The 27,270-nt window shown below is 41.8% G+C and overlaps 1 protein-coding gene across 4 annotated transcripts in view; it reads left to right on the top strand.

Annotated features, from left to right (window-relative positions):
- The first annotated feature begins 1,507 nt into the window (after nucleotides 1-1,507).
- LOC132761252 (microtubule cross-linking factor 3-like) overlaps nucleotides 1,508-27,270 on the top strand; it is a 44,608-nt gene continuing 18,845 nt past the window's right edge. For 2 of the 4 annotated variants that reach the window (XR_009629947.2, XR_009629948.2), the window contains exons 1-6: nucleotides 1,508-2,182; nucleotides 6,096-6,320; nucleotides 8,660-8,818; nucleotides 20,217-20,288; nucleotides 21,034-22,209; nucleotides 24,154-24,323. Coding sequence is in view for 1 of the 4 variants with exons in the window: in XM_060753965.2 (XP_060609948.2) it covers nucleotides 1,523-2,182; nucleotides 6,096-6,320; nucleotides 8,660-8,818; nucleotides 20,217-20,288; nucleotides 21,034-22,209; nucleotides 23,972-24,082 (2,403 nt within the window). In the remaining 3 variants the exon portion in view is untranslated. Of the gene's footprint in view, nucleotides 2,183-6,095; nucleotides 6,321-8,659; nucleotides 8,819-20,216; nucleotides 20,289-21,033; nucleotides 22,210-23,971; nucleotides 24,324-27,270 lie in introns of those variants that run through there. The other 2 variants (XR_010909334.1, XM_060753965.2) reach the window with 2 other exon arrangements.

The raw sequence follows: 27,270 nt of genomic DNA on the forward strand, positions 1-27,270 counted from the left end.
TCATATTGCATTATTTTTACTTTGCATATCTAAATATAGTTGTTATGACCTTCAACTATATCAATGGTACCTATTGATCTACTCACATTTGCATGTTTTCAAACTGCTAGGTTGGCAGGAGCTGGGACTGAGGCTAACAGCAGGAGCTCACCCTGCTCCCCAGATTTGAACCACCAACCTTTTGGTCAGCAAATTCAGCAGCTCAGTTGTTTAATCCACTAGGTACCATTCCGGCAGGAAGGTAGCAGTGCTCCATGCAGTCATGCCGACCACATGACCTTGGAAGCGCCTACGTACAACACCGACTCTTCAGCTTAGAAAAGGAGATGAGCATCACCCCCCAGTGTCAGACATGACTAGACTTAATGTCGAGGAGAAACCTTTACCTTTACTTTTACCTTTACCTTAACATATAACTATACATTGAAATCATTCAATGGATTCAAACATAAGATGTAAACAACATTTAAACATTAAAACAAAGTAATTAATTTATGCTTCATGAACACCTTAACCTAAGGGAATTGGGTATACATTTGTAATATTAATTTGCATGAAAGTCTATGTTCACCTATTCATTGGAAAGGAAAGGCATCACAAACTAAGCCACACAGGTGGACAATTTTGGATTTGGGAGCAGTTTCGAATTTTAGAGAAGGGATGCTCAGCCAGCCTTCCTAGAGGAAAGGGCCTGACACTGTTAGGAATGAAGGGAGTTGAAGTCCAAAACGCCTGGAGGACCCAAGCTTGCCCAGGTCTAATCTAGAGGGAAATAGACCCCAGGAGCTTCTGCATCTACATCTGTGGTGGGTGAACCCCCCCATTCTTCTGGGCTCTTAACCCCTGCGCTCAAATGCAGCTACACAGCTTCCAGAAGCTTTACTGAACTAAGAGGGCTGAGGAGGAGGAAGGAAGGAAGGCATGGGAGGGGGAAAGCGGTTGGATGCCTGACCTGACTTGGCAGTGCCTGGAGCCTCTGAGGAGGAGGAAAAAAAATAACAAGAGGAGGAGGAGGAAGAGGAGGAGGAATAGATGAAGTGGAAGAAAAAGTGAAGGAGAGATAGGGGAACAGGAGGAGAGAAAGAGGAGGAAAAAGAGGAGGAAGAGAAAGAGGAGGAAGAAGAGGAGGACAAGGAGGAAGAGTGGGAAGAAGAAGAAGAAGAGAAGGAGAGAAAGAGTAATAGGAGGAGAGAAAGAAGAGGAGGAAAAGAGGAAGAAGAGGAGGAGGAAGAAGAGGAGGACAAGAGGGAAGAGGAGGAAGAGGGGTAGAGGAAGAGGGGGAAGAGAAGGAGGGATAGAGGAATAGGAGGAGAAAAAGGAGGAGAAAAAGAGGTAGAAGAGAAGAAAGAGGACAAGGAGGAATAGATGAAGAGGGGGAAGAGAAGGGATAGAGAAAGAGGGAGAAGAGAAGAATGAGAAGAGGAGGAGGGATAGAGGAAGAGGAAGAAGAGAAAGAGGAATAGGAGGAGAGAAAGAGGAGGAAAAAAGAAAAAGGAAGAAGAGAAGGAAGAGGAGGACTAGGATGGATCGAGGAAGAGGGGGAAGAGAAGGAGGGATAGAGGAAGAAGAGGCGGAGAAAGTGGGAGGGGACGAGCGGTGGACAACGCAGCGCCGCCTCCCACACACAGCAGCGCAGGAGCCGGCGAGGAAGAAGGAGAGGAAGAGGAGGAGGGAGGGGAAGAGGAGGAGGAGGAGGAGAGAGGAGGCTCCGGCCCCGCCCAGGAGAGCAGGTGGCCGAGCGCGGCCCTCCTCCCGTTCCCTTCTGTGCGGGAAGGAAGAGGCCCTGCAATCGGGAGGAGCGGCGAAGCGGGCATCCGCAGCATCAGCACCAGGCGCAGCATCTCCTCCGGCAGAGCCTGCCTCTCTCCTTGGGAGGCCAAAGCGGCGGCGGGTGGCGTCCCCGGGAGCCCCTTGGTCTCTGGCCCAGATGCAGCGGGAAGGCAGCGGCTCGGGAGAGGAGGGCGAGGCCGGGCAGACCGAGACCAGCGCCGCCGCCGCCCTCACCGCCTCTCCTTCGCTAATGGCGCCGGCGGGGCCCGAGGAAGAGGAAGAGGAGGAGGAGGAGGAGGGAGGCGAAGGACGGAGCGGGCCCCCCGAAGGAGCCTCCAGCCTCAGCCCCCGGGAGCAGGTGGAGCTGCAGGAGGAAGTGGAGGGCCTGCGGGAGGAAAACGAGACCCTCAAGGTGAGATGGGGACCACAGGCCTCCATTCCCTTATTGAAGAGGAAAGGGAGGGGTTCGGGAGGGGGGCCAGGGACCCTGCTTGCATTGGGGGCAAAAAGCCTGGGCAGGGCTGGAAGGGATGTAGGAGCAGAAGCGCTCCTCTGTTGTGGGCCCTTTTGGGCCTCAATCTGAGCTCCCCTGTCCAGAGGAGGGCGACTAACATGATCAGGGGTCTGGAGAACAAGGCCTATGAGGGGTGGCTTAAAGAGCTGGGCGTGTTTAGCCTGAAGAAGAGAAGGCTGAGAGGAGATATGATGAAGACCATGTATAAATATGTGAGAGGAAGTCATAGGGAGGAGGGAGCAAGCTTGTTTTCTGCTGTCCTGGAGACTTGGATGTGAAGCAATGGCTTCAAACTACAAGAAAGGAGATTCTATCTGAACACTAGCAAGACCTTCCTAACTGAGAGCTGTTCAGCAGTGGAACTCTCTGCCCCAGAGTGTGGTAGAGGCGCCTTCTTTGGAAGCTTTTAAACTGAAGCTGGATGGCCATCTGTCGGGGGTGCTTTGAATGCAATTTTCCTGCTTCTTGGCAGAATGGGGTTGGACTGGATGGCCCATGAGGTCTCTTCCAACTCTGTGATTCTATGATTATTCCTTGGCACTGAGCCATGGCACTCAAAGTGGGGTCAAGACTTCATTTGATAGCAGGCAAGGGCAAACTTGGGCCCTCCAGGTGTTTTGGACTTCAACTCCCACAATTCCTAACAGCCTACCAGTTAGGGTTAGGGTTGTTAGGAATTGTGGGGGTTGAAGTCCAAAACACCTGGAGGGCCCAAGTTTGCCATGCCTCTTCTATAGTGCAGATGCACTCTATGCCTCTTCCCTTTAGATCAAAATATGGACAACACAGAGCACTCCAGAGGATGGCTGGTGCAGAAGTATCCTTGCTTCTGAATAGTAAATCTCTCATAGCTTTCTAAAGGGGATGCTTCAACAGGGCCTTCATTTCAGATATGGCCAGTGGTCTCTCCTTAGTTCACCTATCCCAAAAGCCACTCCATCTAAAAATCATGCACTGCTCCTATGAGGTGGAAGCGTAAGGGGCTGTCATATTTTACATGCATTTTAAGCTGTTAAGAAGGACACAGTTGGCCCTCTGTATCCCTGGACTCAGAAAGAGAGTGAAAACATGGCTTTAGGATCAAGTCTTGAGAGAAGAATTATAGTGCAGTGTTTCTCAGCCTGGGGGTTGGGACTCCTGGGGGGGTTGCAAGGAGGTATCAGAGGGGTTGCCGAAGACCATCAGAAAATACAGTATTTTCTGCTAGTCATGGGGGTTCTGGGTGGGAAGTTTGGCCCAGTTCTATTGTTGGTGGTGTTCAGAATATTCTTTGATTGTAGGTGAACTATAAATCCCAGTAACTACAACTCTCAAATGTCAAGGTCTATTTCAAGGGTCTTCAAACTAAGGCCGAAGGGCCAGATATGGCCCTCCAAGATCATTTACCTGGCCCTTGCTCAGGGTCGACAAGTCTGTAACGACTTGAAAGCACATAACAACAACAACAACAATCCTATCTCATCAGCCAAAAGCGGGCCCACACTTCCCATTGAAATACTAATAAGTTTATATTTGTTAAAATTGTTCTTCATTTTAATTATTGTATTGTTTTTGCACTACAACAATACACTACAAAAATATATATGTGCAGTGTGCATAGGAATTCATTTATGCTTTTTTCAAATTATAATCCGGTCCTCCAACAGTTTGAGGGATTGTGACCTGGCCCTTAGTTTAAAAAGTTTGAGACCCCTGGTCTACTTTCCCCAAACTCCACCAGTGTTCACATTTGGGCATATTGAGGATTCAGGCCAAGTTTGGTCCAGATCTGTCATTGTTTGAGTCCACGGTGCTCTCTGGATGTAGGTGAACTCCAACTCCAACACTCAAGGTCAATGCCCACCAAACCCTTCCAGTATTTTCTGTTGGCCTTGGGAGTTCTGTGTCCCAAGATTGGCTCAATCCAATCCTTGGTGGAGTTCAGAATGCTCTTTGATTGTAGATTAACTGTAAATCCCAGCAACTACAACATAATCCCTCCCCCAACCCCACTAGTATTCAAATTTGGGCGTATCGGGTGTTGGCCAAATTTGGTCCAGTGAATGAAAATACATTTTTCATATCAGATATTTACATTACGATTCATAACAGTAGCAAAATTACAGTTGTGAAGTAGCAACACAAATAATGCTATGCTTGGGGGTCTCCACAACATTAAGGGGTCGCGGCATTAGGAAGGTTGAGAATTACTGCTATAGTGCAATAGATGGACTGGAATTATGTGCAGTAACTACCGGAATGACCTGGACAATTCATTTATTTGTTTACCTCATTTATATCCCGCCCTTCTCAACCCCAAAGGGGAATCAGGGTGGCCTTACAAAGGCAATAATTCAATGCCATATATTCATACTTTGGTAAATAATAAAAACATTAAAACCAAACCCATTAAAAACACAGCATTAAAACATCAATTAAAGTCACATGATCCAAATTGTATTCCAGGACAGGTCCGAGTCATCATATATTAATTTGTAGTCTCGTATTTCACAACTCCCGTGTCTGGTTGAGAGCCTGATCCCAAAACCATGTTTTCCATTTTTTCCTGAAGGAGGGATGGGGCAGATCTAATTCCACTGGGGAGGGAGTTCCACAGACGAGGGGCCACTACTGAGAAGGCTCTGTCTCTTGTCCCCACCAGTTGTCCCCACCAGTTGTGCTATGATTGCGGATAGTGTGGTTTTATAGTGAATGTAATGTTTTTAAAATGTTTAAAGTATTTCAATTTTGATCTCAATTTTAATTTAAATGTTTATTGGGATTATATGGAGTGCTGATTCATACAATTGCAAAAGATAGACCACACCAGCTTTAGTTTCTTAGATATGATTATCATAATTTTCTATGGACGAGCAGATGGCAATGTGTTCTGTATCTCAAAAACTAGAGCTGACCCTGCTGCCATTTTTGAAATTAGCAGGTCAGATCTACCCAGAACTAGGTCTATCTTGATCTACCAACACACTAAATGTGTGGTGGTCAGTGTAGTCATTACTATGATTTGTGAAGTGTAATGACTGTGTTGAGCATTCCCCTTGACAGGCTGCTTACCTTTGCAGATATGCTCTCCTCCACTTTATAAAACCAGTGAGTTACACAAGAACTACCAATGCCACTGACTACTTGTGACTTTATAGTGATGAAAAGGGAACAGCCTAGTGGCAGTATTGGCAAACTTAAGCGGTTGAGGGGGAAAAGGAAGGGGCCTGAGGCTGTGAGGAATGGTGGGAGTTGAAGTCCAAAACACCTGGAGGACTTAATAATAATAATACACTTTATTTGTACCCCGCTCCATCTCCCCGATGGGGACTCGGTGCGGCTTACATGAGTCCAAGCCCAAAACAACAATTACATGAAATAAAACAAAACTGAAAACGCAAATAATAAACAATAAAGTTTGCCAAGGCCTGACCTAGTGTGTACTTGGCAAGTTATATTATGTGCAGGTGGTGGGGAAAATGTTTCCCCTTCCTGCCATTGCTAGATAATTATGGCCTGCCTGTAATTTTTTCATGGAAAATTAAATACATGAGAAATAGTCACTAGGACACATAGTTGTCCTACTTGTGTCTTACTTAAATACATTGAAATGAATGTGATTTAAGTCATGCAAGAGAAGCCTAACTGTTTTACTTGGACTGCTTCCAAGTATGTTCTTAATTCAAGACTCAGCCTATTTGGTGTGGAAGTTTAAGCCTATCATTTGTACATCTGTCTGAAAGGCATCCATAGCTTGTCTTAATCCATACTTCCTTTTTGTTTGTGGACTAATGTGGTGTGTTTCTGTCCTTTCCTTATGCTTGGATGCCAGAATGAAATAGATGAGCTGCGAAATGAGATGGATGAGATGAGAGACAGTTTCTTCGAGGAGGACGCCTGCCAGTTACAGGAAATGCGGCGCGAGTTGGAGAGGGCCAACAAAAATTGCCGGATTCTTCAGTACCGTCTTCGAAAGGCAGAACGCAAGCGGCTTCGCTATGCTCAAACTGGGGAGATTGATGGAGAACTTCTCCGTAGTTTGGAGCAGGACTTGAAGGTAAGGCAGGCTCAGGGATTCATAAAGCAGCTCAGGCATGATCGTAAGAAGATCTGTCATGAAAGCAGTATAACCTGGGATCTTTTCACACTATACTGTTTTAGCACTTGGATTCCACTCATGGCCAAGTATGATTATCTTCCAAGGATAATGTGGGGAGAACTCATAGGGAGGAGGGAGCAAGCTTGTTTTCTGCTGCCCTGGAGACTAGGATGCAGAACAATGGTTTCAAACTACAGGAAAGGAGATTACATCTGAACATTAGGAAGAACTTCCTAACTGTGAGAGCTGTTCAGCAGTGGAACCCCCTGCCCAGGAGGGTGGGGGAAGCTCCTTTTTTGGAAGCTTCTAAACAGAAAATGCATGGCCATCTGTCGGGGGTGCGTTGAAGGCAATTTTCCTGCTTCTTGCCAGGGAGTTGAATTGGTTGGCCCACAAGGTCTCTTCCAACTCAATGATTCTATGATAGTCTTGGCGATGGGTTTGTAAGTATCTATGAAGACCAACTCTGGATCCACATGGTCTTTCACACCAAGTGCTATAGCTGTATAGTGTGAAATGATGTTGGTTTTTCAATGTAACAAAGAAGCAGCCAGATGTTAGAACAGCCCCATTATTTCTAGTGTGAGTTTGATTTTGTAGATCTTAATCCTTGAAACTTAATCCTCGAAAATGCTCAGCATTTTCCCATTCCTAATTTGATAGTATACAGATACCAGAGACTCTCTGGGATTCATTTGTGTGTGCAGTGATAACCAGAACACAAGAAAGTTCTACTTTTTGGGATCACCTTCCAGGGTTTCTGTTGTTGTTTTAGTCTTAGAATATGAAGGATCAGTTACCATACCAATGAATACTTAGTATGGAAGAAGAATATTTATCTGGTCAACTAGTCATAATGTAGGAGGTAACATTCTAGGTCAGGCATGGGCAAACTTTGGCCCTCCAGATGTTTTGGACTTCAACTCCCATAATTCCTAACAGCCTACTGACTATTAGGAATTGTGGGAGCTGAAGTCCAAAACACCTGGAGGGCCAAAGTTTGTCCATGCCTGTTCTAGGTTCTGATATGGCGCAGTATTCCACCCAGCCTGTTTGTTTTCGTTTCTTCAAATTCAATCTGCATCGTTTATATGTGTGTCAGGAGAGATGCTGCACTGTTGCTGCCATGTTCTTTCATAGCCTGTATCTTGTCTTTATTGCCTTTGTAAAAAAATTAAATTTCATATAAAAGTGTGTGAGTCATTCATTGCTTAGAGGTTACCGTATTTCTTTTAGTCTAAGACCCCACCAATTGTGAAATGCACACTCATTCAATTACTACCACAAACAGAAATAAAGCTTTGTTTATAAGAAAAAATCAGTGTCTTCAAATATCTTTTAGAATGACTTAGAAATGTCTTGCTGCTTTATTTCTGTTTGTCTGCATACACAATAACTGTTCGTTTTACCCTGGCTTTATAGTGCAGTCTTCTTGACAAGATTTTGATCAAAATGAACGAAATGCAGTAACTCAAAGGCTCCCCAGTGGTGCAGCAGGTTAAACTGCTGAGCTGCTGAACTTGCTGACCGAAAGGTCAGCAATTCAAATCTGGGGAGTGGGGTGAGTTCCCGCTGTTAGCCCCAGCTTCTGCCAACCTAGCAGTTCGCAATCATGCAAATGTAAGTAGATCAATAGGTACCACTTCTGAAGGAAGGTGATAGTGCGCTGTGCAGTCATGCTGGCCACATGACCTTGGAGGTGTCTACAGACAACACCAGCTCTTCGTCTCAGAAATGGAGATAAGCGCCACCCCCAGAGTGGGACACAACTAGATCAATGTCAGGGCAAAACCTTTACCTTTACTTACAGTAACTCAACTTTTCCATAGATCATCTCAAGCAAACAAGCAACACTTCCTCATTGTCACTGAGTGAGCTCCGCAATAATTTAATAACAATGACTCCAGATTTGCAAAATTCCACTTTATTTAACCATTTTATTTAACAGTGGAATAGCAAGAATGGGGTGGAGCAATAACAGTCAAACTTGGAGGTGGGGTTTCCACATAAAAAACAAAACATGTGGTACTATCTGCAAAGCATGGGAAAAACCCTTTGCATTTTTCTAAGATGCATCCCATTTTTAAAAATGTTTCTATTGGGATAAAAGTGCGTCCTAGAATCAAAATAAATACGCTAACATCAGCGAGACAACCACACAGTCAACCTTTAATGGTATTGGATTCAAACCATGAACAGTCGATACCATCTCTAGCTTTGGAATATTTATACCAGTTCACATATAGTCTTAATGTCATTAAGGGTTTTCTTTTGTTTTCAAATGCTGTCCTGTTTAGGTTGCAAAAGACGTTTCAGTTAGACTTCACCATGAACTGGAAAACGTGGAAGAAAAACGAACAACCACCGAAGATGAAAATGAAAAATTAAGACAGCAGTTAATTGAAGTAGATATTGCTAAGCAGGCTCTACAGAATGAATTTGACAAGATGAAAGAGGTTTGTGTTCATTGTATACTTTTAAAATGGGGCAGAATTAACAGTTTTTGTTCTACTCTGCATTTCATAGCTTTTTGGATAGTGCTCACTGCACTTAATTGTCATAGGCTGATGTCCTCTTGATTACTTGCAATTAAAATAAACCCATCCAGTCATCCGTTGAAAGGCAAGTGAACACATAGATAAAACACATTGATTCTATGAGTCTGCTTTAGTAAAGACTATGGGGTTTGGGCCATAGGGTAGTAGAATGCTTGGTTAAACAATTGATAAAATAATCTCATAACTGAGAAGGAGAATAACAATTTGAGAAACTATAAAGAAGATGCTATCTAAATTACATTTGGTCTTAAGTTTTTTTGGGCTCCCTGGTGGCGCAGCGGGTTAAACCATTGAGCTGCTGAACTTGCTGACCGAAAGGTCGGCGGTTCAAATCCAAGGAACGGGGTGACCTCCCACTGTTAGACTCAGCTTCTACCAAACTTACAGTTCGAAAACATGGAAATGTGAATGGATCAATAGGTACAGCTTCTCTGGGAAGGTAATGGCACCCTATGTAGTCATGCTGGCCACATGGCCTTGGAGGTGTCTACAGACAATGCCAGCACTTTGGCTTAGAAACAGAGATGAGTCCACAGGGGGAGCTTCTGCTTCACTGTCCACTTATGATACCTAGTCCTTGATGGAGCACTTCCTCATTCTTACGCACACTGCTGGAAGATCTTATGGTGTCGTAAATTAGTTAAAATAGCCTGCCCACATAAAGCAGTACCTAAATTTCCTGCTTGACAGATGCAACTGTCTTTCAGGCTGCATAGTTCAACAGCAAGCTAGACTATTATCATTTTGGAGCAATTCTAGTCTATGGCTTCTTTGTTTCATGGTAATAAATATAATGTTCCTTTTTATGTAATCTCAGAATTCCTTTCATGTCTTAGTTCTGGTACACTTTGCTGCACTGTGTCGGGGAGGTAACCTTTGTTATTCCTTAACTTAGTCCACGCTTAATCCGTCATGTTGAAGGGACAATCTCTCATGTCCCCCTTATTGTCCTCCAACTCAGTTCATGCTCAGTCCATCATGACAAGGGAGCCTCTCAAGTGGTATACTCCTTTGACTGTACCAATCCTTGATATTCTCCATTTATCAAGTTTCTAAAGTTCAGTTCCTTATTCAGATGTTCCTCGCTTTTGGTTGCCAGAACCTTCATACCACCATGTATTGTGGCTTCCTCCATTTTGTCATGTATTCTTCTGGTCTTCAGGTCTTCTTTAGCCCAAACACTTACATTGGCCAGAAAGTTATTCTGGATCACTGTAGGATGTTATTTTTCCAATTCAGACACTCATTCTCACACTTATAATAATTGATGTCGATTTCCATTAATTGATTGTATCATGACAGAACTCTGGACAATTTATGACATTTTCCCCTTCATTCTTTGCTATGGTACATCTAGCAATAGCCGTAAAGAACAAGTGGGATGAAATGAGTATGGTTCTTATATTGTTATGCCAGTTTTTTTCCTTATCATTTGTTCTCACAAGTTCCTCCTGATGTCACTTTTTTCATTACCATTTATCTATACTTGGTGAGGTGTAAGAGCTTCTGTAATTTTCAGGTAGCCAATACAATCAAGGGTTGCTTTCGATTAAAGACATGATCTCCCCACCTTGGAAATGCAGAATATGTATGATATTACTCTGGACTCCAGCACAGAGATGACTAAAGTGTGGACCAAAGATAATGTACTATCCCCTGGTCCCTAATGCAACACCTAGAACAAACTCCAGTTCCTTGACATCCCCCCAAATTTTCCCCCACAGAATGGTAAAGAACACCTCTGGGTTACCAGGCCTATTTTAGGCCTTCCAACAGCTTTTTTAAAAACACACCAAAAATCCTGTAGTGATTGGCCATATTATATTTTTACTACCATGCCTGTTCATACACATTTCTAGGAGAAACTAGAGATACAAATCTGCATATCCCGGACCTCCAGAGTAATTATAACCTACTGGGTCAGTAACTATTTACTAGTCTATTTAGGTTGTTAAATCAATAATACTCAAATGCATATTGCAAAGCTAATGCAAATGCTGTTGTGCTGCCATGGCTCAGTCCCGTATTGCTTCCTGGTAAATTGCTCCAGAGCAGCATGGGGTCTAATCGAGTTTGAACTGGGCCTTAGTCATTAATCCAGCTTGATTGCAGGAATTAAGTACGATCCCCTCTCTCAAATGTCAACATTGGATTTGAAGTGCAGCTAATTGAATGACAGTGCTCAAGTGCATTTTGTGCCACTGTCAAGCCATCATCCACTTTGAAAATATTCTGTGCTTCTTCTCAGTCCTTTTTCCTTTTTAAAAATATTGTGTGAGAGGACAAATATATGTTATTTTTAAAATGCTTTAATGATTCTTTAACGCAATTAATGGATTTGTATTTATTGCTTCTTTATGAACAATCTGTTCAAAATTCTGCAAGCTGTTTTGAAGTGTATTTCTACAGCAATTTCATTTTAAAAAAGTAAGTGTAGATTTTCTAAACAGGAGAAGCAGTAAAAAGGAAGTGGCGGGCGGGGGCTATATCAGAATATAAATTAGGCAAAGATTACTGAAAGAAATTAGGAAATGATAACCACTGATCTGTATCTGGCTTATCAGATTTCTCTCCACTTGAGTAAATGGAACCTTTTTTCTTGAGTTTGAAGAATTGGTATAACAAAGAGGTTTGTCTGACATCATTATTTTGAGTTTTTTTGTGATCAGGAGTAGACTAAATGCCATATTGGAATCATTAAATCGTTAACTGTTTTTAAGCGGGATGCAGAGATAAATGTTTCAATGTAGGATAATATGTGGTGTTCAAATACATACAGGAAGGGGAGAATAACTGCCCAAAAGCTCCAATTTATGAGTAGTGCCTTTTTGTTTTCTGCTTCTATCACGAATACTAATTAGATCAGCCATTAGAAATGTTTATCATTTCTATGGAATGAGTGAGAAATTAGATAACTGCAAGGGCACCAGTGTCTTTGCAACATTGAAATACTTGCCCCAGTAGGGACTATTTTTTTCCGTGTCAGGAGTGATTTGAGAGACTGCAAGTTGCTTCTGGTATGAGAGAATGGACTGTGCAAGACGTTGCCCAGGGGATGTTTTTGATGATTTACCATCCTTGTGGGAGGCTTCTGGAGCTGACAGAGGGAGTTGGATTCGAACCTCTGACCTGTCAGTCTTCGGTCCCGCCGGCAAAGGGTTTAACCCATTGTGCCACCGGGGGCTCCTAGTAGAGACTATGAGGCAAATAACAGAAATCATCTGCATAGGTTCATACACGAAGGTAAGAAAAGATGGTCATATGTCTGATATCCTGCATCAGCTCTTGATGCTGCCCCCCCCCCTCCCCGAGACCATCTTTTAAGCAGTACATCCATTTCAGCAGGGCCATTTCCATGTTTTCAAAGAGTTGGGGAGAGAAACATCAGGGACACATGCAACTATTTTCCAGTAGCTAGAAGAACTGTGACACATTTGCGAAGTCATTTAGTGAACTTTGGAAGGTCCTTGTGCATTCTTGCAGGGGACTTGAGGGAGGTAGTTTGGTTGTGGTATCACTGGAACACAGTTCTCACTTCTGCAACAAATTACGGTGCTATAAATCTGATTTGAGCCATCAAAATTTCATCAACCCATTTTGGGTTCTAAACAGTAATTTCGATGTTATCAAGAAAATCATGTTATTGTGATCATTGTACATTGAGAGAGCACCAGAACAAAATTCCATTCTTGGATGCGTAGCAATCTGAAATAAGTAATATTGTTCCAGTATGTTTCGGCATTGAATGTTTGGCGTTTATATGTTGTACTCCGCCCTGAGTCCCCTTTGGGGTGAGAAGGGCGGAAGATAAATGCTTTAAAAACATTAATAAATTCTCCAAAGAATTTAATAGGTGATCATATTTGGCTCAGTTTTCTCTCAAAGGCAGAATTAGTGTTTTTGTTAACAACCTAGAACAGAAATGCCTACCACGCCACAGCAAAATGTGTTTCAGATGAACATAGTGCTTAGGTTGCAGACCATCTTGAATGAACTAAGTTCAACTCATTTATCAGACAGAGAGTCTTGATATATAGTTTGAAAGTTGCTTGTTTTAGGTTTCAGATGACTGACCTTGCCTGGGAGATATTTTCTGTGCTCCCACTATCTTTTTGGTTTTTTATAATAAAGGAAAACTTATATTAATTTAAAACATGATTGATAGTGACTATCCTGGAAACCCAATTATTAGAAAAACATGTTATTAAAACTTTGACTACATTTTTATTTTGAATAAATGCCAGAAGGTTGGATCCATTACAATTTGATTTAGTGGAATAATTGGCATAGTGACTGTTGACTAGGGCCTTTGTCAGCTCTGGCAATACTGAAACTAGAGGAATATCTAGCTGTTTCTTCCATTTGACTCAAAGGCTGGATCCGCACTGCCTTATAACCCAGGGTCTGATCCCAGATTATTTGCCTTGAACCGGATTATGTGAGTCTCCACTGCCATATAATCTGGGATAAGAAGATAATCTGGGATCAGATCCTGGGATATAGGGGAGCGTAGAAGGGGCCAAACACCTCTTGATATTTTTCTGGTGGTTTAAAAAAATCTGATTACAAATCTTGAGGAAACAGTTGATTTTGATTTAGAAGATATAGGGCCTGATGAGTGGGTTTTTAAGAATCAAATTTATTTATTTATCGTGTCATCAGCAACCATTGTATTACAATTCTAACAGAGCAAAACAAACACAGAGATTAAAAAGAAAAAAAGAAGAAAAAAAAGAAAAAGAAAGAAAGAAAGAAAAAAACCACACAGATTTTGCAAATTTGGTATTTGGTTAAATGTCCTTTGACCAGTATCTGGCCACTTGGAGTGCCTCTGGGGTTGCCGCAAGAAGGTCCTCCATCGTGCATGTGGCAGGGCTCAGGGTGCATTGCAGCAGGTGGTCAGTGTTTTGTTCTTCTCCGCACTCGCATGCCGAGGATTCCACCCTGTAGCCCCATTTCTTAAGATTGGCTCTGCATCTCGTGGTGCCAGAGTGCAGTCTGTTCAGCGCCTTCCAAGTCGCCCAGTCTTCTGTGTGCCCAGGGGGGAGTCTCTCATCTGGTATCACCCATGAATTGAGGTGCTGGGTTTGGGCCTGCCACTTTTGGACTCTCGCTTGCTGGGGTGTTCCAGCGAGTGTCTCTGTAGATCTAAGAAAACTATGTCTTGATTTAAGTCGTTGACGTGCTGGCTGATACCCAAACAGGGGATGAGCTGGAGATGTCTCTGCCTTGGTCCTTTCACTATTGGCTGCTACTTCCCGGCGGATGTCAGGTGGTGCAATACCGGCTAAGCAGTGTAATTTCTCCAGTGGTGTGGGTCGCAGACACCCTGTGATAATGCGGCATGTCTCATTAAGAGCCACATCTACTGTTTTAGTGTGGTGAGATGTGTTCCACACTGGGCATGCATACTCAGCAGCAGAGTAGCATAGCGCAAGGGCAGATGTCTTCACTGTGTCTGGTTGTGATCCCCAGGTTGTGCCAGTCAGCTTTCGTATGATGTTGTTTCTAGCGCCCACTTTTTGTTTGATGTTCAGGCAGTGCTTCTTGTAGGTCAGAGCACGGTCCAAAGTGACTCCCAGGTATTTGGGTGCGCTGCAATGCTCCAGTGGGATTCCTTCCCAAGTGATCCTCAGAGCTCGGGATGCTTGTCTGTTCTTAAGGTGAAAGGCGCATGTCTGTGTTTTAGATGGATTAGGGATCAGTTGGTTTTCCCTGTAATAGGCAGTAAGAGCACCTAGAGCTTCGGAGAGCTTCTGTTCTACCATCTCAAAGCTCCCTGCTTGAGCAGTAATGGCACGATCATCAGCATAGATGAAACTCTCTGTCCCTTCTGGCAGTGGCTGGTCATTTGTGTAGATGTTGAACATGGATGGAGCAAGCATGCTCCCCTGAGGCAGGCCGTTCTTCTGTTTCCGCCATCTGCTTCTCTGGCCCTGGAACTCAACAAAGAAGCTCCTGTTTTGTAGCAGGTTTCCTATGAGGCGGGTGAGGTGATAGTCCTTTGTGATATTATACATTTTTCTCAGGAGGAGGCGGTGGTTCACAGTATCATAGGCTGCTGACAAGTCTATGAAGACAGCTCCTGTGATCTGCTGCCTTTCAAAGCCATCTTCTATGTGCTGAGTCAGGTTCAGCACTTGCGATGTGCAGCTTTTGCCTTTTCTGAAGCCAGCTTGCTGTGGGATCAGACAGGGGTCTATATTTTCCATAATTCTATGCAAAATAAGTCTCTCCAGAACTTTGTAGAGGTGGCACAACAGGGAGATTGGTCTGTAGCTTTTTGGGTCATTACGGTCTTTGCCTGGCTTCAAGATGGCGATGACTCTTGCTTTCCTCCAGATTTTGGGGATCTGACAGGATGCAGTGCAGTTGTTCATCAGCTCCAGCAGCCAGCGCCTTGCTTTTGGACCAAAGTTCTTGATTTGTTCCATCCGTAGATCATCCAGGCCAGCTGCTTTGCCATTCTTACATTTGTTGAGAACCATGTCCAATTCAGTAGATGTAAAAGGTTCATGGAGGTTGTTGTTCTCAATCTCTGGTTGTCTGGCTATTGGTTTCTTTCCTACTTTGGTGGCAAGGTTGGGTTTCCCATTCTTCAAGAGTTGGTGTGCTATCTGATCTGCCTTTATGTTGGCATGGGTATTAGTTTGTGAGGGATCGTTGCTCAGCCGTCTCAGCAGCCTCCACGCCTTCTGGCTGCTCCTGTCCATGTCGACCTCTGTGATCAACTTGATCCACTGTTCTTTCTTGGCTTCAGAGATGGAGGACACAATGCTCTGTGCTGCCTGAAGAGTCTGCTCACTAAATGGGTCTTCGTTGTGGAGCCTGTAATATTTTTCCAACAAGGCAGCTGTTTCAGGAGTAATGCCCTGAAGGTAGTGGGTTCTGCAGCCTCTCGGTGTAGAGGCCCATGAGCAGGTTTTCACTATTTCAATAAAATGTTCATATTCCTCAGGGATTGGTGCGACCGATGTGATCATGTCGTCTAACATGTCTGAGAATTTAGTCCAATCTGCCTTTCTGAAGTTGTATCTTCGTTTAAATCGAACTTCCTGAGGCCTTATTGTTGGGAACAGTTGGCATATTATTGGTCGGTGCTGTGTGTTTGGGATTGGTGGTCCCACTGATTTGGTGCATTGCTGTACGATGCTGTCGCTCACAAATAAGAGGTCTGGGTTATAACCTCGGTGCCATCTCCCGCTGTTGTAGGATGGTGGGAGCTTGCTATCATGGATGAGTGATAGTTTGTGCAGTTCAGACCAGGACAGGACAGCCTCTCCATTTCTGTCCTCTTGGGCATAGCCCCATACATGGCTATGGCTGTTGAAGTCACCAATTACTACCGCCCTTTGGTGCCTGTCAAAGTTCTCGGGGGAGGAGAAGCAGAACTCTTCATTTGGGGGCTTGTACACAGAGGTGATGGTGATGTTATTAAGCTCTACTGTTAGAACCTCGATATTGTTTTCTTCAGTGTTGTGGGCACTGCTGACTTGGAGGCCTGGTTTGACAAAGACGGCGCTTCCATACTGCGCATGTGGTCTTTCTGCTACTAAGACCATTCCTGGAACTTTGGGTCGTTTCTGTTGTTCATCCCTGTGTGTTTCTTGGACACACAGCACATCGCATTTCTTATCTCGGCACAGTTCATAGAGCAGTTGCTCTTTGGCAGCTGACATGCCTTCGATATTGATTGAGATTATTGTCATGGTTGGTCCTGAAAAGGACCGTTGGTTGTTTTGCTTGCTTGCTTGCTTGCATGCTGGTCGCTTCTGTGGCGAGAGAATCTGCCGTCTACGAAGACGTTGCCCAGGGGATGCCCGGATGTCTTGCAATCCTGCGAGGAGGCTTCTCTCATGTCCCCCAAGAATCAAATAGTCTGAATAGACTTGGCAGTGAGCTGAACTGAAAATACTGCTGCTTAATGATTGATCAATAAAAGGAAAAGAAGCTATGATTCAGGATCTAATGATGGATAAGGCAGTATTGAGACCCAGCTGGAGGAGTCTGGTGGTTTAATGTATTTGTCTGCTTCATTCTCCATACAACTGCAGGTGTGTGGGGTGGGATGGACATGGCAATGATTTTTCATGACCCACTTTCCTTCATCAGATGTTCTGTCCCACAATCTGTTGGGATTGAGTCTCCATTTAAAGATGAATAGTTGGAGCACAATAGGGATTTTGTTTGGTGTAGTGGATGCTGTGTTGGTCATCTATTTTCCCTTCCTCAGCTGGTGGAGTTGGCCTTGGTGGTGGTTTTGGAGTCCTTCTATTGGGTTATGGGACTTCAATATCCGTATTGAGACCTCTCTTTTTGAAATAGTTTAGGATGTTATGAAGACCATGGTTCTGTTCTAAATAATATCTGTTCTGTGGGACACATTTGGCACCTATCTTCCTGAATGGGTGAATTGATGGTGATCTGAATGTAGAAGAACTTTCCATAGTTTCAGTGTTACAGACAGATCATTACTTAATGAGATTTTAACTCTCAGGCATCTTTCACACAGCTATATAAAATCTACATTGAACTAGATTATATAACAGTGAGGACTCAGATAATCCAGTTCAAAGCAGATATTGTGGATTATCTACCTTGATATTCTAGGTTATATGACTGTGTTGAAGGGCCCTCATCTTCTACAGTGGTTGGGAGCTGATTAAGATCTGCCCTTGGAGGCCCATGGATCCACATGGTGCTATTTGTTTCTGTTAAAATAGTATGACTATCTTTTAACTTGTTTTTGAAATTGAGAAACATATGACACAGGCAAGAGTAGAGATTAATTTGTCATGAAGTGTTCTTTACTGTGCTTCAGCTTTTGACACTGAAAAAGCTTTAAGGCATAATAGCCAAGCAGGAACACAGCATTCATCATCTTGGGAATGTAGAACTGTAGAAATAGCAGAATTCAAAGGTCATCCTGTCTACCTCTCACCTGCAGTGCTTTATGTCTGTGTTTTGTATTTGGTCAAAGTTAACCATGCACTTGCAACATCTTGTTTAGGTTATGGCACTACACTGTATGCAAGGATTCTTTTTCAATTTGTTTAGAAATTATAGTCAGTTCAGAATATGTAAATCTAATTCTTAGTCTAGAGTAGATATACTGAGATAGTGGGGATTTAATTAAGGTAACATATCCCATATGTAAGTTCCATTGATTTAGTGTGCTTGTTCTATGTGAAGTTCGCAATTTAATTTTGGCCATCATTACAACAAAACATTTGTTGTGTGCCTACAAGTCATTATTGACTTATGGTGGCCCTAAACCGAACCTATCATGGGTTTTCTTGGCAGAATTCGTTGAGAACAGACTTGCCTTTGGCTTCCTCGGAGAGCAGATCCAGACAGCACTTTAACCCAGGAGCAATCACGTATTAAAAACACGATTGCACCTAGGTTGAAGTCTACATATGTCCCAGAAAGTGCATGCTTTCTGGTGTGGGTGTCTAGATTCCCTCCTGGAACCTTCCGGGAAGACAGGGAGATAACCCTCATCCCCTCCACAAAACCCCTTAAAAACTAGGAAAAAGTAAAATAATTTACCCAACCACCATGAAACTGCTGCTGGAGCACTCCTGTCGCGTACAAATCATGCACCAGGAGAAGGGGGGACAGGAGGAAAATTGCTCCTGCCCCCCTCCCTTCTACCTGCGCGTCACTCGTATGCAACAGTAGAGCTCTGGCAGGAGTTTCATGGTGGCTGGGTAAGTTATTTTACTCCCTCTCCCTGCTTTAAGGGGTTTTTTTTGGGGAGGGGGGAGCCCTCTGAGTTTTCCATGCTGATTCGGCCTGGAAAATGTGAGAGAACTTCTGAGGGGGCCGTTCAGACAGCAGCCATAGTGGGTTTGACCCATACCTTTCAAGAAGGTGCAGATCAAAACTACTATCAAATTATCTCGGCACAAAGCAGGGCTTTCCAGCTTTGTACCAAATGCAATTGCATTTACCTGAGGTATCGTCTGGACGCCCCAGGTAAATATGCAAGAGGGTGAGCATTTTAGGGTGTGTCTAAATGGGCCCACAGACTAAGGGCCCTTCTACACTGCCATATAATCCAGTTCAAAGCAGATAACCTGGATTTTATACAGCTGTGTAGTAGGGGCCTAAGAGAGTGAAACTTGCCCAAGTTCACCTGTCAGATTTCCATGCTTGAGCTGGGATTTAAATCCTAATTTCCACAATTGACACTCAGTACAGTACACCAGGGTGGCTCTCTACCACCAGGGAGAACTTATATGGGATACATCTCATGTGTTCTTAGTTATGTTGCATGCTCATCCATTTCAAGACACAATTCAGTGTCTTAGCTTTGTCCTATAAATAAATACCTTCTTGTAAGACCACTTGTTTTCATCTGATATGCTGTATCTACTCTTTTACACCCTCTGAGAGGGATGACTTTTCTTTCCTGGCACTGCATCATTGAAGTACCCTCATTAGAAATTTGTCTGGAACTGTATTTATTTTTATTTTATTAAAAAAAATAACTGGAAAATATTTTTATTTACCCAGTTTTTTAAATGTCTTTGAATTTATGCAGTGATTTTATGCTGATACTTTATTGTCTGTTCTGTTCTATATTGTTTTTAGATTTTTGTGATTATTTTAATGAATGTAATTATTACATGATTGTTATAAACCTTTTTGAAAATATTTGCTGAAGACTGATTTATGATAGTAAATCATAAATAATTATGATTAGTAAATAACATTTAGCCCCTACAAGATCAAATATTTTGTTTTTTGTTCATGTAATACACTTTATAGTCCTGCTTTCTATCTGAATGCTTGAGACATTTGTGACTATAATCATTGTATTTATCCAGTCCATTTGGAGTGTACAGTAGATTCTTTAACTGACACTGGCATTTTGGAAGATTTCATCTTGAATCATTTTCATGCAGGCTTTACATATAAAGTCCCAAATGTAGTTACTCTGAATACATGATTAGATTCCAGGTCTTTCTCAGGATTTTTGTCTGTTTGTGAAATGTTTTTTTTAATATGCCAAGTATTCCTGAAAATAATAATAATAATAATAATCATCATCATCTTTATTTATACCCTGCCCCATCTCCCCAGAAGGACTCGGGGCTGCTAAATACAATGTACAAACAACAATAATATTGTATGACTTTGTGGTAGTATTCCAAGTATTACATAGCATTAAATATTGTGTAAATACAGCTGGGAAATATTCATTTGCTTTGGATTTGTGGGTTCATGGATTTGCATAGTCCTATACACTTGGCAAAAATATCCACCACATTTGATCTTTTCTTTACAGCAGTCCATGAAAAGAAGAGGAAGCAAAGACTTGCCAAAATCTGAAAAAAAGGCACAGCAGACACCCACTGAGGTGAGCTGAAATACTTCTCATGGTACAGTACAATAAATAAAAGTATTAAATGCCATGAAAGCTTATGTCCTAGATTTCTTCTTCCCAAATAAACTCAAAGACGCTACTGGACTCCTTTATGTGTTTACAGCAGCCATTCTTGCTTAGGGAGTGAAAGAAAGATCAGAGGAGGAAGCCTTTCCTTAGTCAACAATGAAAAAACTTTGACTTTGTTTACTGAACTCTGTTTCAAAAACCTGAATTGTGAATATTCTTAATATTCCCTTAATACTTGTCAGGGTGACCACCTCTATTTAAATTACACTATATGAATGCAACAAAGCAAGTAAATGCATTATACAAATGAATGATAGGTTATACATTTCTCCTGACTGTAAAGTTGGGATGGAATTCAGACTGTTTTCCTACATTGTGTGAGAAATGGCCATCAAGTGAAGAATTCTGTGCATGTGTCTGTGCATTTTAACTTTTCTGAAGATGATTAAATGCTCTTGAATAGGCTTTGGGGTATTATGACTCAAGACAATACAATATTTATAGTCAATTCAATTCTGATTTTCCAGCATAATTAGTGGCTGATTTCATTTTAACAGCGCAGTATAGATGGATTAAATGGGATCTTGCCTCCAGTAAAACTAATGGAAAGAATCCTGTTATGTTATACTTTGTCATTTATTTTGTTGAACTGCCAAGTGCATGTCCTAACATGCAAAATAATTGTTCAATGTTCTTTCCTGTTTATAAGGAGGATAGTGAAGATTTGAAATGCCAGTTGCAGTTTGTCAAAGAGGAAGCTGTGCTGATGAGGAAAAAATTGGCCAAAATCGACAAGGAAAAGGATAAATTTGAGCATGACCTGCAAAAATATAGGTCACTTTATGGTGATCTAGATAGTCCTTTACCAAAAGGGGAAGCTGGAGGTCCACCTACCACAAGAGAATCAGAGCTTAAGCTTCGTCTGAGGTTAGTAGAGGAAGAAGCCAATATTCTGGGAAGGAAAATCGTGGAACTGGAAGTAGAAAACAGAGGGCTAAAAGCAGAACTTGATGACTTGAGAGGAGATGATTTCTCAGGGGCTGCTAATCCCCTTTTGGGGGAGCAGAATGAGTCACTCTCAGAATTACGACAACATCTGCAGCTCGTTGAGGATGAAACTGAACTGTTGAGGAGAAACCTGGCAGATGTAGAGGAACAAAACAAGCGCATCACTACAGAGCTGAACAAATACAAATATAAGTCTGGGGCTCATGATAATTCAAGACACCATGACAATGCAAAGACTGAAGCTCTTCAAGAAGAACTCAAAGCTGCCCGCATGCAGATCAATGAACTCAGTGGCAAAGTCATGCAACTGCAGTATGAGAATAAAGTCCTGATGTCCAACATGCAACGTTATGATTTGGCTTCCCATCTGGGAATCCGGGGCAGTCCCAGAGACAGTGATGCTGAGAGTGATGCTGGGAAAAAAGAAAGTGATGATGATTCTCGCCCTCCACATCGTAAAAGAGAAGGGCCTGTTGGTGGGGAAAGTGACTCTGAAGAGGTCCGCAATATTCGTTGCTTGACTCCCACAAGATCCTTGTATCCATCACCAGTGGGGTGGCAGAAAGGCCCCACAGACAGGCAACAAATGAAGGACATCCGGTGTGAAGCAGAACGATTGGGCAAAACAATAGACCGTCTGATTTCAGACACAAGCACTATAATCACAGAGGCAAGAATTTATGTGGCAAATGGGGACATGTTTGGAGTTATGGATGACGAAGACGATGGCAGTAGGATACGGGAACACGAACTCCTTTATCGGATAAATGCCCAGATGAAGGCATTTAGGAAAGAGCTCCAGGCCTTCATTGACAGATTAGAAGTTCCAAAATCCTCGGATGAGCGAAGTACAGATGAACCATCATCACTGAGTCAGGTAGATTTTTTATGCAATCTAGGTAAAATATTTCAGCTTGTGATGTGCCATGAATAGTTGATCTATATTCCTTACAGTTCTTGCACAATATGAAGGGCAAATCATTCAAATTTTCTGGTTCAATGAAGCATTATCCAAATTGTTAATCCTAACATTAGCTTCTTAGGTCAAGGGGGTCAGCATGGTTTAGCACCTGCCTGGGGCTGCAACTCTATTGTGGGGCCATGACTAATAGCCCGCTGGCCCTTGCTAAACCCTTCTTTAATTGTTATCAAAGTCTGCTTTCCCTTTCTTTCTGACCACAAAAAGCAAAGACAGACGCCTGCTTAATTCTTTGCTTGCCGTCTCTCACCTCAGCAAAGAAGTAGTAGTGATGAGGACAAGCAAAAATAGTATTTTGTGGGAGGCGATATGGACCTCTACTCTCATACTTGAGAATGCCAGAAAACATGATAGTAGGACATGATTCATAAACAAAACATACATAAGGGTATAGATGCCCCAAAATGTTTGGATATTTACAGCTTTCACTAAAATGAATTGGTCGCATTACAATTGGATACAAACGGAATGGTTAATTGGCAAAGAGAGGCAGGTAATATATGCATTGTTGTTGTTGTTGTTGTTGTTGTTAACTTTTTAGAGTAGTTCTAAATAAGATCAATGAACTCAGTGGCAAAGTCATGCAACTGCAGTATGAGAACAAAGTCCTAATGTCCAACGTTATGATGGACACCCTTCCAAAATAGAGCTTGCTGATTTGAGAAATGAATTATTTTTCATTATTAAGCCTTGTTTGATAGGACTTTCTGTTGTAGATTATAGGGCTTGGTTAGTATTTCATTGGTGGCGATAGTTGGGCATCCAAAACATCCCAAACCAAGGAAATATGTGCTAAGTCTTTTCAGTTGTTTGTAATATCTGTCAAAATTGAGCTCTGTATTATTCTGTGATGCTTAAGAGAGTTTTTCTTAGGATGTGGAGATAAATAATTGTATCCTGCGCAAACTTTTAACTTTGGGTATGCTGAAATGACATGTATTTATGTTTTAAAATTTGGGCTGGTTCACATAACAGTATTGCCAAGCCCTTCACCTAAACCTCATTGTTAATCCCAGCTAGAGTAAACCAACGGAATCAATTCCTAAATAGTAAGTCAATTCTCATATAAATCGCATTGATTTACTGGTAATTGGAACTAGAAATTGGATTTAGGCCCTTTTGTATAGGAAGACAATAAGCTAAAGTATATTTGCATAGTAATTTAAGATAAAAATGTCTCTTCAAAAATGGTGGGGAAAAATCGAGGGTATTGTATGCAGAGAGCCATAGATTTATGCATAGATACTTCAGGTCACTGGTTGCCTCATATACATCACAGTTGAATATTGCATATTCAGACCTAATGGACGACCAAATCAACAGGTTTTCATCTGGTGGTGTTCTGAATTACTCTTACCAATTCAGTCAAGAATATGTAAGTAGAATAATAAATATTGAAATATAATTCTGTTAGCAATTGTAAATTAAGTTAATGGATTGAAAAAAATTAAATTCCATTAGCTGGCTGCATTGCCCTTAAAGCATGAATGTCTTGAAATGTTTTGGTTGTTTTAGACTGAAGGAAATAAACTTGAAAGAGAGTGTTTGATCTGTTTAAGATGGCCAGATTTTAGAGGAACCTGTATTCCTTTCTCCCGAAATGCTGTACTTGCTATTTTATTAATACAATGTTATCTTGTCTTTGTATTTACTTTCCCAGATGTTCCAACCTATCATTTTACTTATTCTCATCCTCGTATTATTTTCATCCCTTTCGTACACTACAATATTTAAACTTGTCTTCCTTTTCACATTGTTCTTTGTGCTGTAGATGTTTTTCATAGTTTTACCATTCATTGTAGTATTATTTTCAGTTTGCCTTATTTTGTCCATCCTCCCAAGATAGGAAATCCAAGAGCTATAGTTTCTGTAAAAAGTCACTGCTGTAAAAACACTGAAGACTACTTGTTTGAAATAAAGGGAATCAGTCCTTGAGATGCCAAAACATAATAGAAGTAAAAGCTGGAAATTTTCACAACTGAATCAGAATTGCAGAAATTGTGTGTAAACAGGTAAGAAGCATATATTTATTTTTATATTGATTTCTTTTTGAGTAACTTTGAGATAATATGAATTTGAATATGTGTTAGAACTGCATTTTGTTTATATCAGAGTTATAAAAGTGATAACTAAATAGGTTTGTGTGGTACAAATATTTAATATGCTCCATATCCATAGGGAATGTGTTCCAAAAATCCCCGTGGATACCTGAAACCATGGTTAGTAATAACCCTATATTTTGACTATATTTGGGTCACAAGCCTAGCATAGAATTGCATTGCAGGGTCTCAAGAGGGCCAGAAACACTTCTGAGGGAAAATGTTTTTTTGGAACATGGATAACTGAAACCATGACTATTACATCCATGGATAAGAGGATTGTAATGTACCTCCATGATATCTGTATATTCTATCTGTCTGCCTATATGTATCCATCTATCGCTATTAATACATTTATCAAGGACTGGCTCTACAATGCCATATAATGCAGTTTGAATCTGCAGTATGTGGTCCATTAGACCCATATAACACAGTTTAATGCAGTTATAGCAGTGTAGATGGGGTAAGAGGTTGGCTAAGTTTTTCAGTGTCGGATTTCGTGAGCTTTTTCACCCACCATATAGTCTTAAGTTCTCTGGTTCATTTTTGGACTTCAGCTTTTGTAATAGCATAGATATTTTTCTTAGCAGCACAATCTTTGCCATATTTGGAAGGCTTTTCTTTTCTCATCGGTTATCATTCTCATCAAAGCAATCTTGATTTTTCTTAGTTTGGTACCAAATGGTTTGTTCACAGTTTAGTTTTTTTTTAGTTTTTTCCAATGTACCTCAACATTTTCAGGGTATTCTGTGGGTAGATGATCCTTAAGTATTGTATTGTTGAAAGCTTCCATGGCTGGAATCACTGGGCTGTTGTAGGTTCTTCGGGCTGTATGGCCATGTTCTGGAATGTTTTTAGAACATGGCCATACAGCCCAAAAAACTTACAACAACCCATCCTTAAGTATTGTTTGGAGAAGGACTTTTGATGGGCTTGGGTGTTGATTTTATGCATTATCTTTCTTTTTTTGGATTCTATGTTTGGGAGAGATTGTCATGGCTCTTGTGAGAAGTATATCACGGTGATCTCTGGTGTAATTACATTCTCTAAGAGGTGCCTGTGCTCTGAGCAGGGATACATCCATTATGTCTTAAACTTATTTTTCTGGCAGAAGAATGCGTTAGTGATGAAAAGATTGTGTTCTGCACACTTTGTGAGAAGTAGAATGCCATTCGAGTTGCTGTTTCCCACCTGTCTTTTCCTATAGTCCCTGGCTACAAGTTGAAATCTTGCCCATCTCTTGCATTAAAAATACCCAGGAGGATAATTTTGTCCTCCTTAGGTTTGATGGTATCCAGCTGACAGTAACATTGTTCCTTGATGTCTTCATCAACATCTTGTGTTGGTGCATAGGCACTTTTAATAGTTGCCTGTCTGGTTTTGGCAAGATTAATTAGGAGGGATGAGAGCCATTTCTTTATGCAATGGGTGCTTCAAACAGGTCATTTTTGATAGCAAAGCCGACTTAGTATATTAGTTGTTCTTGTTCAGGCAGTTTCTTCCAAGACAATATGTAGCCTTCCTTTTCTTCCTTCAGCTGTTCTCCTCCTGCTCTTCAGGTCTCTTGGAGTGCTGCTATATCAATGTTAAAACGCCTCAGCTCCCTTGTAATAATAGCAATCATACATTCAGGGTGTTCATGGTCTGTACTATCCAATAGTGTCTGCATGTTTCATATTCCAAAGTTCATGTGTCATTTTTGACCGCAAGGTGGATGCAATAGTCCAGTCAGGGATAAATAAAAGAGGCAGACTATGTTTAGGGTACCCTTTTAAGCCTCCTCCCCATATGGGGTGAGCAGAGTGCCTCCTAAATAGAGCTGTTCAGTGTGGATACAGCTACTGAACTGCTCAAATGCCTATGTGCCGGTGCGTAGCCAAGGGCTTCCAGATTTCACAGTCCTGCCCCTGTCATCATTCACCGATTGCCAATTGCTGTGGGATGTTTGTTGATTTTTGTTTGGTTAGAAGATGTCTGTGCAAGAATTTATTTTATGTATGAAGATTGGTGCACAACGACAAACACACAGCCTACACAGAAAGAGGTTCTGATCCAAATGGCATGGTTACTCTAATGATTAGTGGTCTCTTATTTGTTGCAGCCTTTGTCTGCCTTCTCAGCCATTGTAACATGTACCATGTTATCCCCCATCTTCTTTGCTGTTAAGGTTTTTGGATCATTTTTCATTTGGTTCCTCCCATATGACCTTGCTGCCACGGGTGACCCTGCTGAGAACACATGACCCCCAATGGCTTTGCTTATAGGTTCACTGTAACGCTTAAGCCTACTCACCACCACAAAGTGAAGATTTGGCGAGGGGTTGACTTTTGCACCTAACCATTGATAAAAGGCACAGATCCATACTTGACACCGTTTGCAGAGTTGAATATATATTTTCTGAATCCAGTTGAATGGCTTAAGATTTTTGAAGGGAATGAAGATTTAGTTTAGAGCTTGACAATATCAGAATATGAAATGTCAGAAATGTTGGATAAAATGTTGGGGGCTAATGTCAGACTGGCATGAATAACGATATAGTTCTGTCTTCCTGACCAAAGCTATGATGAGATTAAAGCATGTATGGTTTCACCTTCTGTATCAGGCTTTCATTTATCATATACTCTTTTGTATGCCTTAATGTCCTTGACTATATCCCACCTTTACCTAAAGGCATACTTAATTCTGCTCCCAAATTTTGCTGCAGCTGTAATTTATTGTGTTTGAATAAGAGAACAACAAAACTCAGCAAGCAGCATTGAGGGTACTTTCTGAATAGGCATTTATTATGCAACCATTCTACCATATTCAAAGGACTTTATAGGGGGTCTACATAATGCTTTCAGCTTCAAACCTCCCGTGT

Source organism: Anolis sagrei, chromosome 1 (genome assembly GCF_037176765.1).
Source record: "Anolis sagrei isolate rAnoSag1 chromosome 1, rAnoSag1.mat, whole genome shotgun sequence".
Lineage (NCBI taxonomy): Eukaryota > Metazoa > Chordata > Lepidosauria > Squamata > Dactyloidae > Anolis > Anolis sagrei.